Source organism: Platalea leucorodia, assembly GCF_965183815.1.
Source record: "Platalea leucorodia genome assembly, chromosome: Z".
In the NCBI taxonomy this organism is placed as follows: Eukaryota; Metazoa; Chordata; class Aves; order Pelecaniformes; family Threskiornithidae; genus Platalea; species Platalea leucorodia.
The window spans coordinates 63,459,544-63,477,790 of NC_138858.1; the positions used below are offsets into that span (position 1 = coordinate 63,459,544).

General features: G+C 34.6%; 1 protein-coding gene across 5 annotated transcripts in view; it reads left to right on the top strand.

The window, feature by feature from the left end:
• The window catches only part of FER (FER tyrosine kinase), a 201,410-nt gene that overhangs the window by 87,721 nt on the left and 95,442 nt on the right, over positions 1-18,247 (top strand). For 4 of the 5 annotated variants that reach the window (XM_082337550.1, XM_082337551.1, XM_082337552.1 and 1 more), the window contains 3 exons: positions 1,985-2,077; positions 8,521-8,724; positions 12,544-12,666. In XM_082337550.1, the coding sequence (XP_082193676.1) occupies positions 1,985-2,077; positions 8,521-8,724; positions 12,544-12,666 (420 nt within the window). Of the gene's footprint in view, positions 1-1,984; positions 2,078-8,520; positions 8,725-12,543; positions 12,667-18,247 lie in introns of those variants that run through there. The other variant, XM_082337554.1, reaches the window with a different exon arrangement.

The window sequence follows — 18,247 nt, forward strand, 5'->3', positions numbered from 1 at the left end:
GAGATTTTTTTATTTTTTTGGTGTAGCCAGTTGAATTCATCAGTATTATAAAAATAAAAATCAGGAGTCAGTACAGAGTGTTTTATTATAAGAAAATTAGTTGGCATACAATATTACTTGAGTCTGATAAAAGGAATAAAAATCTTATTGATGGGTAACTGGGCACATAGTTAACGAATATTTCAGTGACTAACAAACTCCCTATTAGTGTTTTGACTATTTCACTGGTTTTTGCACTCTTTTTTCACAGTATACAAATTAAGGCACATTGCAGAATTTTGCTACCAAATAAATAAATTTATTTTACTAAGACAATGTTTAACCTATACCCTGTAAACTCAATTGTATTTGGGAGTCATTTTCAAACATTGGTATATTCTGTGTACAGAATGAATAGATTTTGTTCCTAATTCAGAAGTCCTGGAATAAACTGAAACTGCATTTATTCCATTATCAGATTTTCAGTATCTTCAGTCAAGGGTGTATGTCCAAAACCTGGAAGCAATTTTTCTTTGTAACACTACCAAACAGTTGTAGTCTGTCTCCATTATCTGTTTCTTACAGTTTAGGTAACCTATAACTAATTATTATGAGGTTGTTAATGTGTGGTCTCTCTGCTTTAGGTTTAATTACTTTGCAAATACTCATTAAAATGTCTTGGCTGTTTCTGAGAGTGATTTACAATAAGTAAGCTCAGTTTGTCAGTGTTAAAAATAAATTTTTGTATTTTTTGAAAGATTCTTTGATATTAATTTTGAGAGCTGATTGTAAGTCATACTTAACAAATATACAGTCTTTGGACTAAGTGAAGTTATGAGCACCTTGGAATTTCCACTGACTCATGCTGAACTAGAGATCCTTAAAGGCTGTTTCAGTGTTCCAGTTAGAGCCCTCTTTGTACAGAATTTAAAATCCAGAAAGTGGCTGCTCCTATGGTTTACAGTAGTGCCAGAAAAAAAATGGATCCTGTAACTTGCACTGATTGGTACTAATATTTACAAGTAGTGTATTGTTAGAGGAGAACACGTTAATAAAAGGGGAAAAAAAACCCATATATTAAGTAAGGATAACGTACCTATGTATTTTTGAGTTTTACTGTATGGGCTTTTTTTTTTAATATGGTTTCAAATCAATGTCCTTTTAAAAAAACAGGTATTTCAGGAGAACTGAGAATTATGTCCTTTGTTTTTAGGGTACAAAAGGATTTAAGTTCTCTTTATAGTTCACAATAGTAACACTTAAAATAATTGCACAGAATGTTTAAGGAATTATAGAATTTGTCAGCAGTTAAATTGATATCTCATCTTGAGTACTGTGTGGAGTTTTGGGTACCACAATACAAAAAGGATACAAAGCTACTAGAGAGTGTCCAGAGGAGTATCACGAAGATGGTGAAGGATTTAGAGGGGAAGCCATACGAGGAGCGGCTGAAGTCACTTGGTCTGTTCAGCCTGGAGGAGATTGAGGGGAGACCTCATCGCGGTCTACAGCTTCCTCACAAGGGGAAGGATGAGGGGTGGGTGCTGATCTCTTCTCCCTGACCCAAGGGAACAACAGGAAGCTATGCCAGGGGAGGTTTAGGTTGGACATTAGGAAAATGTTCTTCACCCAGAGGGTGGTGGAGCACTGGAACAGACTCCCCCAGGAGGTAGTCACAGCACCAAGGACAACATTTAAGAAGCATTTGGACAACGCCCTCAGACATTTGGTGTGAATTTTGGGGTTGTCCTATGCAGGGACAGGACTTGGACTCGATGATCCTTGTGGATCCCTTCCAACTCAGGACATTCTGTGATTCTATGATTCTGTGATATGAGTTAGCTTAATCCCACTGATGTTGACACTTACTGGTTTGTATCAGTAGAGGCACAGCCCCTATCTTTTCTTTAAATAAAATCCAGGAGTCTACATTCCACGTTCTCCAATAATTCAGTTATCATACCGATTTGCTTGTTTTCACTGGAGATACTGCTTTTTCTCTTAGGACAAGAAGGACAAAGTCTCAAGATTTGACACTATACGTCATTCCATAGCTGGAATTATAAGGTCTCCAAAATCCATGTTGGGCTCATCATCAGTAAGTATTATCAACAATGTAGTGTTGTACTACATCCTGTTATTTTTACAGCTTAAGTAGGATTTTTTTTCTGAGGCATGCATTTCCATCTACATAGACAAAAATTACATTAAAATAATGTTATAAAAACACTGTTCTGATTGATCAGCAGACACGATAATATCATGGCATAATAGTATGTCAGAAAAACTTGTTGCACTTTAGGAAAAAAAGAGAATTTGTGTGTTCTTTGCAGCTCCCAGACTGGTGCTATTTTAAGAGTACTCTTCCCAATAAGTCTGATTTACTAGAAATGCAGTGTATTATGATATTCTGTAGTAGGTCAAATGGTCATGCAAGTTTTACCCGTTGTTGCAATAATTATATTTCCCTTACTTGTTATAAGGCACCAGTATATAAGCATATTATTATTATTACTACTACTACTTCTTCTTCCTCAGTAACTAATACTGTTTAAGTAATTATGTGTTATACATCTTGCTTCAATCTCCATTGAAAATGGTTGTTGAGTATCTCTTATTTCTAGTTGGCTTTTGTTCAGGTTCCCTAATGGATGGGGAAACCTTTTTGTTTCTTTTGCTTTTGTATTACCTCTGTTCGTTTTCATATACAGGCTTGCAAGACTAGTTAGAATACTTGAGCACCTACTTAGGGAGGATGTCAGATGTTAACTTGAAAACCTTCCTCCTGTGTTTTCCTGAAGTGGAACAGGTGATCATCCCAACCCTCTCAACAAAAAAACCCCATAAAACCCAAAACCAAAACCAACCAAACACCAAAGAAAAAAAACAACCGAAAAAAAGTTGGGCAGAATTTTTAAAACTTTTTAAAATGGCCTTTTAATTGTGATCTTGTCGCCTGAGACATTAGCTCAAAATAGCATTTTTGAGAAAACTTTGGAATGAATGCGCCTTCTATTTTATACTGCAGGATTGCATCCAAGGACCCATTAAAGGACCCAGTAAACTTTATTTAAGCTAAACAATATTCAGAATGTGTGAAAGAGATTACAGTTGCATATATATGTATACATATATGTGTATATACATGTGTATACATAGGAAAATCGTACATAGTGATAAAGGAATGGAATAATAAATATGATAATGACATAAAATTAGGACAGGAACGCCTTTACTATGAAAAATGTGAAAGTTGCATGACATATTTGAAAAGTAATAGGAAAAACCCTGCTAAAATACTAAAATATCCCTGGAGATGAACAAAATCTCCACATTATCATGATCTTTGGTTTATAAAACTTCTAATTGATGTAAAAATGCAACATTTCATAATATTAAAATATATATTGCTGTGACTTCTGTTCTTTGTGTAGGTGAGACATAGCCTTCAACTTTGTCTATTTGTATGTGTTATACAACTTGTTACAATTTAAAAAAAAATAAAAATACTACCTAAAACTGCTTCAGAGAAAAATTGGAAGAGAAAAAATTTCAAGAGAAGGATCAAGATAAAGCATTTAAGATGAAATCAGGGGAAGTCAATGTCAAAATTGTTATTGGCTTTAATTAAAGTGTCATCTTAAATCACCTACATGCCTCATTTTGATTTTCATTCCAATCTATAGCACTATTAATTCCATGGAAGTTGGTGTAAACCTGGATGTAGATATATGGTAGGTAGGCTAATGCTAAAGCCTTGGAATATGTTTGGGAGAACTAAGATTGGAGTAGGATCATTTGAGGCAGAAAGTAAAATGTGAGTAATAAGTGTACTCTGGATTACCTATCTCTTAGATGAGCTTCAAAGTCAGAATATATAAACCAATCAATTTTCAGCTTTGATTTGTTTTTTTGATTTAGCAATTTCTCGTGTGTTAGAAAAGCTAACTATGTATATACAGCTAAAATTTGCTTCACAAATTAGTGCTTAGCTCTTAATGTGGTCAGCTGGTTGGCTTTTTCCTGATGACAATTACATAACTGTGCTCATTGCTAAATGTATAAACTGGTACTTAAAACTTATTATCCATCAACAAAGTATACAAAGTGATTATTGAATGTGTATTATAAAATAATAATAACATACATAAAAGAATTTTTTGTTTGTTTGTTTGTTTTTTTATCTTTTAAATAGCCCAATACAAAAAGGGATCTTGAAGCAGAGTAGGAAAAGGACTGGTACGGATTGTCTTACAGAGTATAGTCTAAAAATGTGATGTTAACTATCTGTTTTCATATTATATGTTTTAAGTATATTGAAACTTCAAAAGTGGAGCCATATCTTGGTTTAAATGTAGTGCTATTCTAAAAACACCATCCAGTATTTGATTGATGGAGAAGTTGAATTTTGCGTGTATTGAGAGAAAACAATTTTTTTTGTGTCATCTGAAGAAAGTCGTAGAGAAACCCTGTACTTCCAAAAGCAGACAGAAGTTTAACTGTTACTTAATTTTGGCACTTAAATGATTTGGATGTTCTCAGAATGAGAAGGTAAAGGGTAAGAGAGGGCAAAAGTATAGTTTGAACAGAAAACATCAGGGTTAGGTATTCAAGTGGCTTCTCTTGGACAAAATGTAAGCCAGTTTTCTATAATAGCAAGAGACATAAGCTTAATGAAATGAGGAGAGAAAACACAAGAAAAGGGGCAACTTTCATATACCTGTGATGCAGTGCTATGAATGAAGTGAATGAAAAGTCTGAATAAATTGCATCGTGAATGCCAGCCCTTCTGCCCTTCTGCCTACTTTTTGCCACTGAGGCATTTGAGCTTGGCACAGATATGTTATTGTTTACAGGATAATAGGTGGAATTAATGTCGGTTTCATACGGTATATTAGCATGTGGCAGTGAGCCAGGTACACTGAGGCTAAAGGCAGGATATTCCATAGGGAATTGTCTCAAATTATCAACCTAAATATATTGCTTTACTTTCTCATCTGTGTCTGTGCCCCTCTTTTACACTGGGAGAGAAAAAAATGTCATGACAAAATGTTTCATTTGCTTAAAGATGGAAAATATGGAAGTACGCAAAGTTTGAGCTCAGAATATACATGAAAATACAATACTGAGTAAGCTATTGGTTTAATAAAATATTATTCTCATTAGTATTTTCTTTTCATTGACGACCTAAGTACAGGAATAATATCTCATTTTTTGGAGTTAGAAATAATACACTGCCGTTTGCTCAGTTTTTCTCTTGAAGAAGGGCAGCAGCTGGGGACTGCTTCGTTTTACTGTTGGAGAAAAACTGCTGTTTCGATGGATTGTTAAACAGGGAGAGAGAAGGGGACTCAGAGTAAATAAAGAGGACAGTCATAGGTCTATGAGGAGTGTGATGAAGTATATGAGGGCATTTCCCTTCTCTCAGAAGGAAGAGTGTGATGAAGTATATAAGGGCATCCCCACCCCTACCCCACCCCCAAGTAACCCATGAGTTAAATATGGCAATAAATAGAAATCTTGAAGGAAAAATAAAAGCCAAAAAAAGGAGGCGGGGGGAGGGGGAGTAGAGATTCAGCAGTGTGAGTTCCTTTCCTTCTGTATGATTTTGTTAATTGTTTATTTTTAGCTTCCAGTCAAATTAAAAACAAAAACCTTAGAAAAATATTTCTTCATTTAAGCTGTTGAATCACTAAGTGATTCTGTAAGCGTGTACATACAAATGAGCAAGAGATCTCATCCCCCAAGTGAAGCTATGAAACGTTGAGGCCTAGAATGCAAACTTTTTCTTTCAGGTATCTAATTAGTCATATTAAGTTGCTTACTGATATTTAAACTCAATAAAAAGAGATGGGAATTTAATTTTTTGCAGGTAGCTTTTTTTCCTCTATCTTCTTCAAAGACCAATCTTTCTTGTGTTTAAACCATTTAATTCTAACTATAAAATGCAGTAGAAACATTAGCACTAAGTGGTGCATACACAAAATACGTTGGAGTCGGAAGACTTGTTCATAAAACTAATGCAATTTTAATAACATGCAAAGCATGAATAATTACCACTTGCTTCACCAGCGAAACCACCTTGATTGCCCCATAGTATATGACAAAAAGGAAGGGTAATGTAAGGTAGGAGGCAATGAGCAGAGGATACCTTGTGGAATTTTCATTGTTTCCTTCTAAAGTAATAAATACTAATTTAACCAAATTTAAAAGAAGGGGGAAGACTGACGTTAGTGTCATAAACAATGCCATAGTTAACAATGTCTAAAATGTTCTTTTGTTCTTCTGTAAGCTTTTTCTCTGTCATAAAGGCTTTTAAGATGTTTTATTCTGGGATGTGGTCATGATTGTCTGAACAGTGACTCAGACTTGACCTTGTTCGAACATGAGCAGGTGTTATTATCTGGTGGCTTCCTCTTTAGTAAGCTATAAAATGAGTTCCATGTCAGATTTTTTATTTTTTTTAACCTTCCTTTGTGAAGACCACCAACTAGTTTATTGATCCTGAACTATCCTTTTATCTTCAGAAACATTTCCTTTCAAGTAGAAACGTGTTTCTGTGGCAAAGACTTTGCTACTCTGAACCCTTAACATTTCTTGATAGCGTAGCAGAGGCCTGGGTTTTCTGGTGAGTCAAACTCGGCATCTTTGAACAATAAATGTTCAAGTAAATAATGTTCTCTAACATTTTGAAAGCTTATTTTTTCTTTCAGGAATTTCTGAAAGAGAACAACTTAGTGTCATTTAACAGTGGTAGACAGCTCTGATCTGAGAAGTATTTAACTGTTAATGAAATTGAAATATATGACTGCCTTCTTGGCCAAACAATGTCTTAGGCTTTTAGTAGTTCACTATGCTGATAAACACAGTACCTTGGAGTACATCTTTTGCTCCTAAAAACTCTGTGCACTTTCTGTTCAAGCTTTTGTTATTTCTTACATAGTCCTTCCTAGCTCTGAATCTGTAATAGAGCAAAATTTGTAATAGAGCATACTTGTTCTTTCTACTGATGAGTCTATTGATTACAGTGCTGGCCTCAAATCTTGTGTCTGAAATTATCCCTGATAGGGGCCCAGGGCTCTAGATCCCAGTCTCAATGTCAATGAGAATATGAGGCTCTGGCAGGCTCTTAAAATACATTCTCTAGTTTTCCTTTGGGATCCTGGACTAAACTAGACCTTTTGAGGTATAACTTAGAAATGCAGCCAGGAACCCACAAAGGCATTTTTTATACCAGAAACTTTACTATAAAAGTGCTGAAGAATTACAGATATTTGGAAACAAGAAGCTCTGAGTAACTTCTCTTTCTTGGGTCTGCTCATTCCCACTCTGAGAGTCTGTGATTATGCCCAAGGTTTTTTGGCTGAGTAAGTCATCTTAATCTAATTATCTCCCCGGGAAGACCTTAAATGTGCAGGTGGCCTCCACCATGCCCATAGCTGCACCATGTCAATTTTTTCCCTTGCATGTACCAATGGATTGTTTCTGTTCTCTTTCCCCATCCTCATAGGGGAAATATTGTATCACCCTTGATGATACAAAGAAAACCCTCTTTTATCAGGGCAGAGCAGTAGGAGAGGTTAATTCAGAATTGTATGCTTTGTTTGTATCTGTTTGATCATGCTTAATTGAGGTGTGGGTCTTCGTGCTGTTCTCTAAAATGCAGTTCAGCAGGCTTGCCTGGGACACATTCACAATACAGTACGCACTGTGTTATCTTGTTCAGAGCTTTACCACTCTGTGAGTGAGAATTTCTATGAGCTCTGGCACTAACGATTTTGAATGACATACAGCTTAAGTAAGGGCTCATCTCTCTGGCCATAACAAATAAACCTGAAGTGGTCATTGAACAAAATATAAACTTTTCCTCAGTGTTTTCTTAAACAATGTAAGCTTGTTAAAATTAATATGTGAAATTGCAGGTTAAAACTCATTACCTTCAATTTATAGCCAGTGAAAATAGTTTCTTACAATCTTTGTGCCTTCAGAAACTCTATGCTAAAGTTCATAAGCACAGTACACCCAGGTCTATATTATGTGCTACAGTGTAAATGCTAGAAAAAATGTCTCATAGAGCTATTAATTGATTTGGGATGCAATAGTTAAATTCTGTGAAAACAATTTGCCCAATTCAAATGCTTTGTATAAATCAATTTCTTATGTTTTTATGTCTGAGAAGTTTCTGTCTGGATAAAGAAATGGTTCATTTAGAATTGTTGTTAATAGCATGTCAGAATGTGTGAGAAAGAGTTGGTCAGTATGGCTTAGGAAAAATAGCAGGCCAAGCAAAAAATATTGCATAGTTTTATGGACATTTCCATAAACTTCCACTTTTTGTATATTAATTTTTTAGGTAATAGAGAAGAAGGTGATGAGTATGCCTTTTGTGTAAATGTAAGAGCCTGGATTGTGTTTTTTAATAGAAAAACATAATTTAGGTACAGAAATAGTAATTATTGTTCTTTATCATAGTTTTTATGTAAAAGTAACGTCTAAAAATGTACTGTTATAATAACAATTTTCTTCAATATTTTTCCCAAGTTCTTTGATGTAATATCAACGACTGAGAAACCATTGGCTGAGCAAGACTGGTATCATGGTGCAATTCCAAGAATAGAAGCCCAGGAGCTGTTAAAACAGCAAGGAGACTTCTTGGTGCGAGAGAGCCACGGGAAACCTGGTGAATATGTCCTTTCTGTGTTTTCAGATGGACAACGGAGGCACTTTATCATACAATATGCTGATGTACGTCTCTGATATAGTACTGAATATTCAATGTTAGGAAGTTTATCATTTTGGCTAAACAATTTAGGATCTACAAAATTTACTATGGCAAATGGCTTTAGCCTTTATATAAGAATATGAAAGCTGTTGGAAATATTTCCATCAGGGCTGAAATCAGGGGAAAAGGTAATTTTGGGAAGCAGAAGAAAAATATGAAGTATGAGGTTATTCAACATCTTTTATCTTATATTGAAAAACCAAGATATTTCTGTAAATGTTTTGAAATCCAGAACTTGTTAATACTAATATATGCATGTACATTTATTTATTTTTAAACCCATTTTCATAGTTGGTGCTAATTAGGCTACTTTTAATTCAGACTGTAAAGATTCCATTGAATCTCCCTGAAAAATGGAAACATTCATGGAGAAGAAAATAATCTCTGCTGGTTTCTATGCAGTTGGGAATTGAAGTCCCTGCTGTACTGGAGATGCTTAGGTTCTTTTTAGCCCTATGGATATTGTTTTGTTCAGTATAACACTCTTCTGGATGTTGCACAGCATATATGCTTCTAAGGACGGGAATTGATACCCTGGTTGCTCTAACTTAGGAAAAATCATCATTTTAAACAGTATGCTAATTTTTATATGCCTTTACCCAGTGTATTTCTTTTTATTCTTCTTAATTTCTTTTTATTCTTCTTAATTACCTATTTTTTTTAATGTATGTGTTTTTCTTTTTACCTTTCAGAATTTCAGACTCATTCAAAATATGACAGTACTCATAACATTACTAGAAATTCTTCTTGAAGTATGACATAGCAGCAAACCATTATCAGTTTTGATTCAGTAATGCTGCCAAAACATATTTATGTCTCTTGTAATAAAATCTCCCATATACAGAAAAATACACAAATGTAGTCTCATAAGGATGTTTACACTGAGGGAATTTCCTTGTCTAAATCCCCAGATGATGCAGCGTGCCTGGAAGAAGTCAATATTGTCTACCTGGTTTAGTTCTTTTTAATGAGAGGCAGTGGTATTTTTCAGACTTTATAGAAGTTGGAAGGCTTCTGTAGGATCAATGATTATGGACACTTGTCCAGCTGGAATTTTCATTAATTTTCACCTAGAGTTTTCCGTGTAGAAGTGAACCTTTACACGAAATCAGTGTTTATTTTATTTTGATTTTATGACCTCAAAAGTATATTGATGTGTCAGAGTGCTGAATGAGAAAATAAAAGCAATAAAATTAGCCATACCTAGACATAGAGAATCTTACAAGATGCTTGGAGCTCTCTGATCGCAACCCAGCAGAAATAAATGCACATTTTATACTTGGTGTGGCTGAAATAATTTTGTGCAAATCATTGTATGTGGCAAGTAGATCTTCAAAAAATGTAGCTTGGACTTTCAAGTCAGTTAAAATAGAGGGGTTTTTTTATAAGTATTACTTTGAGGCCATGCCTACCTGTAAGCAGACTCTTTTTTGTATTTGTTTTTCCACAAAAAAAAAAAAAAAAGATTAAAAAGCTATCTTTGTTTCCATAATTTCACTACTTTCTATTAGGAATTACATTTGAAATGTAAGATTGATATTGTTTAATATTGCATAGCTTGGACAGTCCAAACATCATCAGGTCACTAGATCTGTCTGCTTATACATTTAGTAATAGGGCATTATGTTAATCTGCTCTTGTGATTAATTTATTGCAGATTTTCTTGGCAATCATGGAAGTTATAACTTTTTTTTTAAAGAAATACAGGAGTCCTTTTGCACTTCTATGGGGTGAATTTTCTACATTTATTGTGAAAAAAGCGTTAATTGTAAAAAGAGAAAAAGCTTATTAAGCTCTAAAAAGGAGTTAGTGGATGGTAGGAATGTTATGGTCATATAACAAGAGGGATTGTATTCATGAACATTTTGGTAGGGAAGTTGGAGGAGAATTTAGTGCAAGGGATTTGTTTCTTTGTTTACGTTGGTATGAACAATGTGGAATTAGGTCTCTGACTGGTTAAATCACACTCTTGGATCACTGACAGGTCCCCATATGGACACCAAACTTGGTCTCCGTATATATGAATTTTTTTCTGAATCAAATACTGAAGAGCAGAGTGGGACATATACCTGTTTTAACAGTGGTCCTTTAATTGCATAAATGTTCTCTTTCTGGTTTTAGAATTATTTTAAAGGCTAATCTTAATAAAACTATGTGTGTGATAAATGAGTTCATTATTCAGCTTTAAGCATCAAAATTCACTGCTGTCATTCAAGGCTACTGTTGTTTTTCACTGCTGCTGTTTCAGGCTGTGCTATTTTCAAATTGTTGTTTGTTAGTGATCTTAATAATGGCCAGGATCCTGTGTAAATACACAGAATCAAAGAACACTGTCTGTCCTGAAGGTCTTACATAGATGGCAGCAGATGGGCGTGTGGCTGAGTCTGAGATGAGGAAATAATAGGTAGTACTGGTTATTGTGCTAGGGAGACAGGACATCAGTTTTTTTTGGATCATCAGCACAGAAATATGAAGGAGCTTATTTGAAAGGAATGGGAGCTAGTGTTACTGGGCAATTGAAGCTGTCACTAATAAGTGAATGAAGTTAAACAACAAAATAAAAGTATAAAGACTACGAAAACATTTTTATGATAGAGAACCAGGTACATTAAAAATAGGTGACATGACCAAACTGTCTTTACTAACTTTGCATTGTGCAAGGAATTTAACCCTGGAGGCTGGAAAGAAAAAAGTCTGCATGTCAGTGGTAGAGGTTTTTATTGCCCAGTTGTGTAAATGAACTTGAATCACCATCTGTGCTTTGAGTTTTTTAAATTGCAGTACTTGTTTATTGTTGCCATTGTCAGGCTGGCTTATGGCAGTTCCCTTCCTGGGGGAAGAGTTCTCTAACTGTAGATGCTGAGTCTTGTATAGGCACAAGACTTTATCCTGTTTCCCAGTCAGCTGCCGTGTATAATTTGAGACATTCAGGAGGATGAAATAAACACTTTAGTAATTTTTTTACCTGTCAAGTGTATGGGCAAAGATCAGCAAGGAAAATGCTTTTTTCCCCTTAACGCCTGAAAGAATGATATTGTCAGAGCAGTCTTTGCTAAGAAAATGTTGCATGCTTCTAAGAAAATATTAAGAGATTTAATTGTTTCCATTGCATTGTGTTTAATTATGTATATAAAAAGAAATAAATTCATGAAGCAGGGGAGGGGAGGAATTTTGTCTTGCCCAACTTCTCTATGAAATATATGCATGACTTGCCTTTGTTTTTAGCTGCTGTAGAGTCTACTGGTATATACTGCTTATTAAAGACCAATCACGCATTTTATACTCTGGGCCAGGGATTTATTAATGTTATCAAACATTGTAAATGCAGTAAGATCTGACTAAGATAGTGTTACTTATCTTCTGTTTATTTTATTGTCAGATGTTTATTTTTTAGCTTGTTTTCTGTAATTCTTAGAACTTTACATAATTAGGAAGTTAGTATTGTTTTTTATGGTTTATAATATTTTTATTTCACTCTGTCACAGTTTTAAGTTTAACTGTCCTATCTCTTTAAATTAAGAGTTTAAATAAGTAGTTATTTTATCATGTTGCCTGAAATGAATGATGCAATAATTTTGCATTTATTAATTTATCATCTTCCTAACTGTCATTCCATTTAATTCAGTAGAAATGCTATTAAATAGATCAGGGAAGAAATCTAATTCTGTAAAAGCCAACATTTCTTTGTTACTAGTGAGGGAAGCTTGGTCATGCAGTTTTACAGTTTCCTGTTCAAAATATTCCTTGTAGAGAAACAATTATTTCCTTTTACCTCCGTACAGAATCAGTATCGTTTTGAAGGAACTGGGTTTCCAACTATTCCTCAGCTTATAGAACATCATTACACAACAAAGCAAGTTATTACAAAGAAATCAGGTGTTGTTCTGCTGAATCCTGTTGTTAAGGTAATGCATACATTCCAAGAACTCTATTTAACTGAAAAGAATTTGGGGGGGTTGTATTGTTATTTAAAATATGTTCCTATGCAGCTTCTGAAGGCTTTTCATTCTTGCTTGCTTTGTGACTCTCTGAGCTTTTTCAACACTCTGCTCTGTGCAACTCATTCCTTTAAAATAACGCTCCATCCTGATTCTTCTAATAAAATCTTTACTATCTTGAAAGAATGGAATTCAGCTTCTCACAAAATATCCTCCTACTTTTCTTTTTGGTTTCCCATTTGGATTTCACTACTAAGTAATTGAAAGTAGTAGTTCATTGCCCATAAAGTTGTGATGAAGAAATTTTTTTGATAAAATGGTGTTCTTCAAGTGGTAAAGTTCTCATGAAATTTGGAAGAGTTACGACAACTCCGTTTTGTCTTTATTTTATATCTCATATAAGTTATACAGACACGGAAGAAGGTACTGTCATTCCAGTGTCATTGCAAACTTGAAATAAAAATTCCCTTTTTAATAAGTGAGCTGTTGCAGAAAGTCCTTCAGGAGGGAAACAAAAAGGGATGGAAGTATTAAACTATATCACTGTTTAGAAAGCTTAAGAGTCTCCTTGGCTTCTTCCTGTAGTTTTGCAGTTAGTATCTGCTTAGTTGATATTTCATTCATAAGCCAACTCTTTTCCACTTAAATCTTTGCATTTTTACTGTGAGTAAGCCATTTGTTCTTTATTTTTTTAAAAAAGACTAGTTTCAATCATGTGTAAAGCACCTTCTGTGTTCTACAAAATTTTAGGAAGCATAACAATTTATATTTCAGAGTTAGTTTCCTACTTGAAGGTCCTAGTTCTTTTCTGCTAACAATCCTAAGAAATTAAAGCATAGCTTATTCCCTTTCTCAAAATTAACATAATTTTTTTATACTTATCTGTACTTTCCTATTATATATAATTTTAAAATTTAAAGAATGGGCTTTGTTAATACACATTTTAGGTTAACGTCTTGCTGATTACCGAATTGACACTTTATTGAAAGTAAAATATTGCTTAAATTCATTGTAGAACATATGAAAAAGCATAGGACGTTATTTTTGATGTGTGTATAATTATATTTTGATATAAACTGTTTAAGCTAAAAATAAAGGGCTGTGAAACTCAAAATGAAATCTTTTTATATCTGTTTGGAAAGTTTTGTCTATTATAATACTGTTTTTGTATGAAAAATTTAATGCTCTTTCTGTTTCCTGGCTTTTTTTCTGCCTTTTTATAATGTACATACTGTTAAAGCAGCCCTGTTTTGGCAAATGTAAAACTATAGTGCAGTATGTTACTACAAACTAAATTATAACAGAACTTATTCTTAGTTATTCTCTGTTAAGGTTAAACAGGAAAACATCCTCTGGAAAATGTTTTCTCTTCATTCTCTATTGTTTACTTTGAAGACAAGTTTCCATATTCCTGACATTTTTGTTTCATTTTGCTATCATTTTTTCATAAAGTTAAGTTTTAATTTGTGCAGAGTTTTGTGTAACTATGTGTAGTCAAAGAATTTTTCTAGCACCTATTCTATGGAAGAAATATGGTCCCAAATGACTTTCCTGATCATTTCTCCATTACTGTGCTTGATCTTGTGTCCTTTGAGGTGTAAATGCACATAGGCATAGTCTAAAATCCCTTGATGATAACCATGCAGACATGTATGACTGTGTGGTGGGCCTTTCCAGGACTTTAATACCACTGCCACTACATTCAGATGTATCATAACCTCCTTACAAAGTGATGGGGACAATTTTTAAGACAGACTGTTTAACTTTTCTACTGTCACTGAGTGCAAAGTCAGTTTTTTGTTTTTATCGTTTTCAGGGGGAAAGTGAAGTGGCCCCACTCGTCTCTGGACTTGTTGATTTGAGTTAGTCTTAGTATTAACGAAAATACTACTATTATTTCCTCTAGGATCATGCTAGTTTTATGACTGGTTGGTAGTTGATTTGAGCTGCAGTGGAAAACTCCTTTGACTACTCAGGTTTCCCAAAATGCTGCAAGTCATCGGCATCTATCCATAAAATCCAGTCACACAGGCTCCATTTACTTTGTCATATGGCTTACTTCGTGTTGGTGTATGTAGTTGTAATATTCAAGAGTATTTCCTTTAGGGTTGATGAACTTTTCAACTTTCATTCTGATACGTTACGTGAAGTAATGGAAAGGGTGTCCATGGTAATACTGACTTAGTGCTAAGAAGAGTATTGCATGACAGGAAACTTTATTGTATAGGTTTTTTTTAAATATACGTATTACATATATTGTATCTAGTCTTTTTAGAGCTTATGAAATGTGATCTGAGTGTCTGGTAACTACTTACACTTTGTGTAAACTAAAATCAATGTATAGTGTACTTAGTGCTTCACGACCAGCAATTTGAAACAAGGAAGACAGTAATGAAAAGGATATTAGCTAGATGATTTAAATTGTTTTGGAGCAGCTGTTTTAAAAAATATTTAAATTGTTTTGTTTTGCAATACCTTTCAGTCTGAGCTATGATTTTATGATGATTTTAGTTCTCCCATCTGATAAAAAATAGTTGTTGGAAAAAAGTATTTCAGAACTAAGAAAAAGAGTGTTGTGAGCTTTCCTTTGTGACTTGCATGGAGCTTTGGCTTTCATATGGGGAAGTGGAGACATTTTAAGTTATTTTCAGAAATACCATATGCACTCTGACACCTAGTGTTGAGGGTATTTTATGCATCATATGCTATTATCAGAGTATCTTTGATCATTTCCTTAAAAATCATTTGACATCTGCAAAGACTGTTTTTTCTTTGTTCGTCTTATAGCTGCAAAGCAGTCTTTAACGTTTCATGCAATCTTTAATCTTTTTATGCAAATTGCTGTCCCTGTAATAACCTATTTAGAAAGTGAAAGTTAAATATGACAGAGAACTTCACAGAAAAAAAATTATGCTATGTAGTTTGTTTTTGCTTTCCTTCCTTCCCACATTCATCCTCCTTTACCATATTAGTAAAATTAGCGTTCACCTTCTATGATGTTGCCCTTGAAAGGAACGCTCTTAATTGTGACACAAAAGGCCTGTCCCACGTCCCATTTCATGTAGACCAAATCTGCCTGCTTGGAATTTTAATGATACTGTAATAATAGAATTTAAATTAGGAAAACTGAGGGCATTAAAAAGATATCTGCAAGTGATTTCTTTAATGGAAAAGTCTCTCATATTTATTTATAATCTTTTAGAAAAAATGCATGTTATGTTCTTCAGTTTATTATTGATGGAATGACTGGTACGTAAAGCCCCTGAGTAACCTCAGTGCAACCCAAGGACTTTATTAGTAGAAATGCTATTTTAACCATATTAAATAGATTTTAACTTTCTAACATCTTTGACCTCATGTTGTAGAAGTTTTTAAATTTTCTGAAATACATTTTTTGCGTTTAAGAAATCTGTATTAAGTTGTGGATATCCTTCAGTTTGGCTCGTAGAAAAGAGAATCATTAAGGAAATAAGGAATACCATTTTTATTTGGATATATCTGCATCGATGTTTTCGCTTAGATCAGAAATACACTTCTGAAGCAAATATGCCTAGTGCCACGAGGATGCTTCCATCATTGAGCAGTCTCCGAGATTTCAAACTTTACTCCTTCAGCTGAAACAAAATAGGAAGGTGCACTACTGCTGATAGGAGGGAGTTCAGTCTTCAGAACCAGGAGAGATCTAGTCTGAAATAATGCTTTTCCCCCCAGATATACGTTTCAGGTCCTCAGCACCAACTGTTTCACTCTGGAGATCTGCTACTATTTTATTAGTGCTTGTGTAGTCCTAGTCTTTGGATCCTCTGTAGTAAATTCAAATTCTGAGCTCATGAAAAAAAAAATTAACTGCTACTTTGTCAGATGAGTTAGGCTATGTATTTATTGCCAGTAACTTTCATTTAAAAATTCTGGATCTCTTTTGATGTGACAAAGAAGCCTGTGATACGGCCTCAAACATTTTCTGTACATGGGAAAATGATGAACCGTAAATAATGTTGAGTGAGGTGAATGAAAGTGTTAAAAGAAAAAAAGATGATGTATTTCATTGTAGTGGTTCTAATGTTGATGAATAACTTTGCAAATGACATGAGAATTCTGTGCAGATATGATGCTGTCTTGCAAGATACGAGTGTGTTAATGTGTTAGACATGGAAAGAAATGATGAAGAAATATAAATTGAAGCGAGAAGATGAAGGTAGAGGGATTCTTTTCATGAAAATGCAGTCATAAAAATCTGACATGACCCTAATTTTTCAGTCACTGAAACAATTTGAGCTGTAGTTAGTATTTAGAAGTCTTTGAGCTCAGCTTTCAGAGATGGAAAGCATAAACAATCTATCTGGTCCATGTTTGAGCATCTTAGTAGTATCACAGAACTAATACTGTCTCCTCTAGCAATTACTTAACATACACTTATCCATGCAAAGCTAACCAAAAGTTGTTTTCCTGGTTTTTGGCTCCGCTTAGTGTTGGCTGGTTTTGCAGGTGTTTTGTTTGGTTTTGCTTTATTTTGCAAAAACAAGCTGAAGTTCACTGTTGTAGACAACGTGTGCTTGTGGTGCAGGCAGCACCTACTTCTCAGGCCGGTAAGGCTGCCACGGAGGAACTGAAGGAGGCTGCTGAACAGCCTCGCTTTCAGGCAAGCCTTCTTAGGGCTGCTGAGAGGAGTGGGAGAGAAGCAAAGACACTTAGCAAGGAGACTTTCAAGTTTATCACGAAGTAGTCCTGTCACTCAATTAGAGATTCTTATCTTGTGACAGCAAAGAATTAAGGTGCTGAAAGGAGAAACAACTGCAGTAATTGGTGCTGCCTTTTGGGAAGATCGTCTTGCATTTGTTTGACCTGAGGACAGCTCTTTAGGAGCAGAAATCTCAGCTGAAAGGAAGAAGCAGACTATAGCAGTGAGCGATTCAGTTATCACGGTTTTACCTAGGCCAGGTTTGTAGCTCCAAAGAGGATCCCACTGTGAATTACCTGCGTGGTACCCAGGCACCTGGCCAGGCTTGTAGGAATGCGGAGAAGCACCTGGTGGTCATGGTCTCTGTCTGTTGATTTTTGGCCCAAAGCTGTAATTCTCATGAGCATGATTAAAGGCTGATATATGCATTTTTATATGTTAAAATGTATCTTTTCTTTAACGAAATTAAATCCACAATGAGAAATGAGGATTTATAATATGTGAATTATGTACTTAAAGAAAATTACTGTATTTATTGCATAAGCATGAAATTAATCTTTTGGCATTTATTTGCCATTCAGTATTATTATGATCACGCAGAAGGCCTGTGATTCATATGTCAGAGAAATTGGCAGTATTTTTTTAGTATAATAGGAGAATTTAGGCAGATTTTCAGTAGATTTTTTTAGTTTAATTCTGGAATCTGAAGAAAAGCCTGCAGCTATTGATATTTGATAGCAGAGTTTCATGTCTTAATATTAGAGATGCATTTCAGTTATGTTCGTATTTCCTCAGAATTTAGAGGTGTTACAGGATTTGCTTTTAAGGTTTTTTAGCAGAAAGGGTTGCAGTATTTCTGTCAGGTAACAA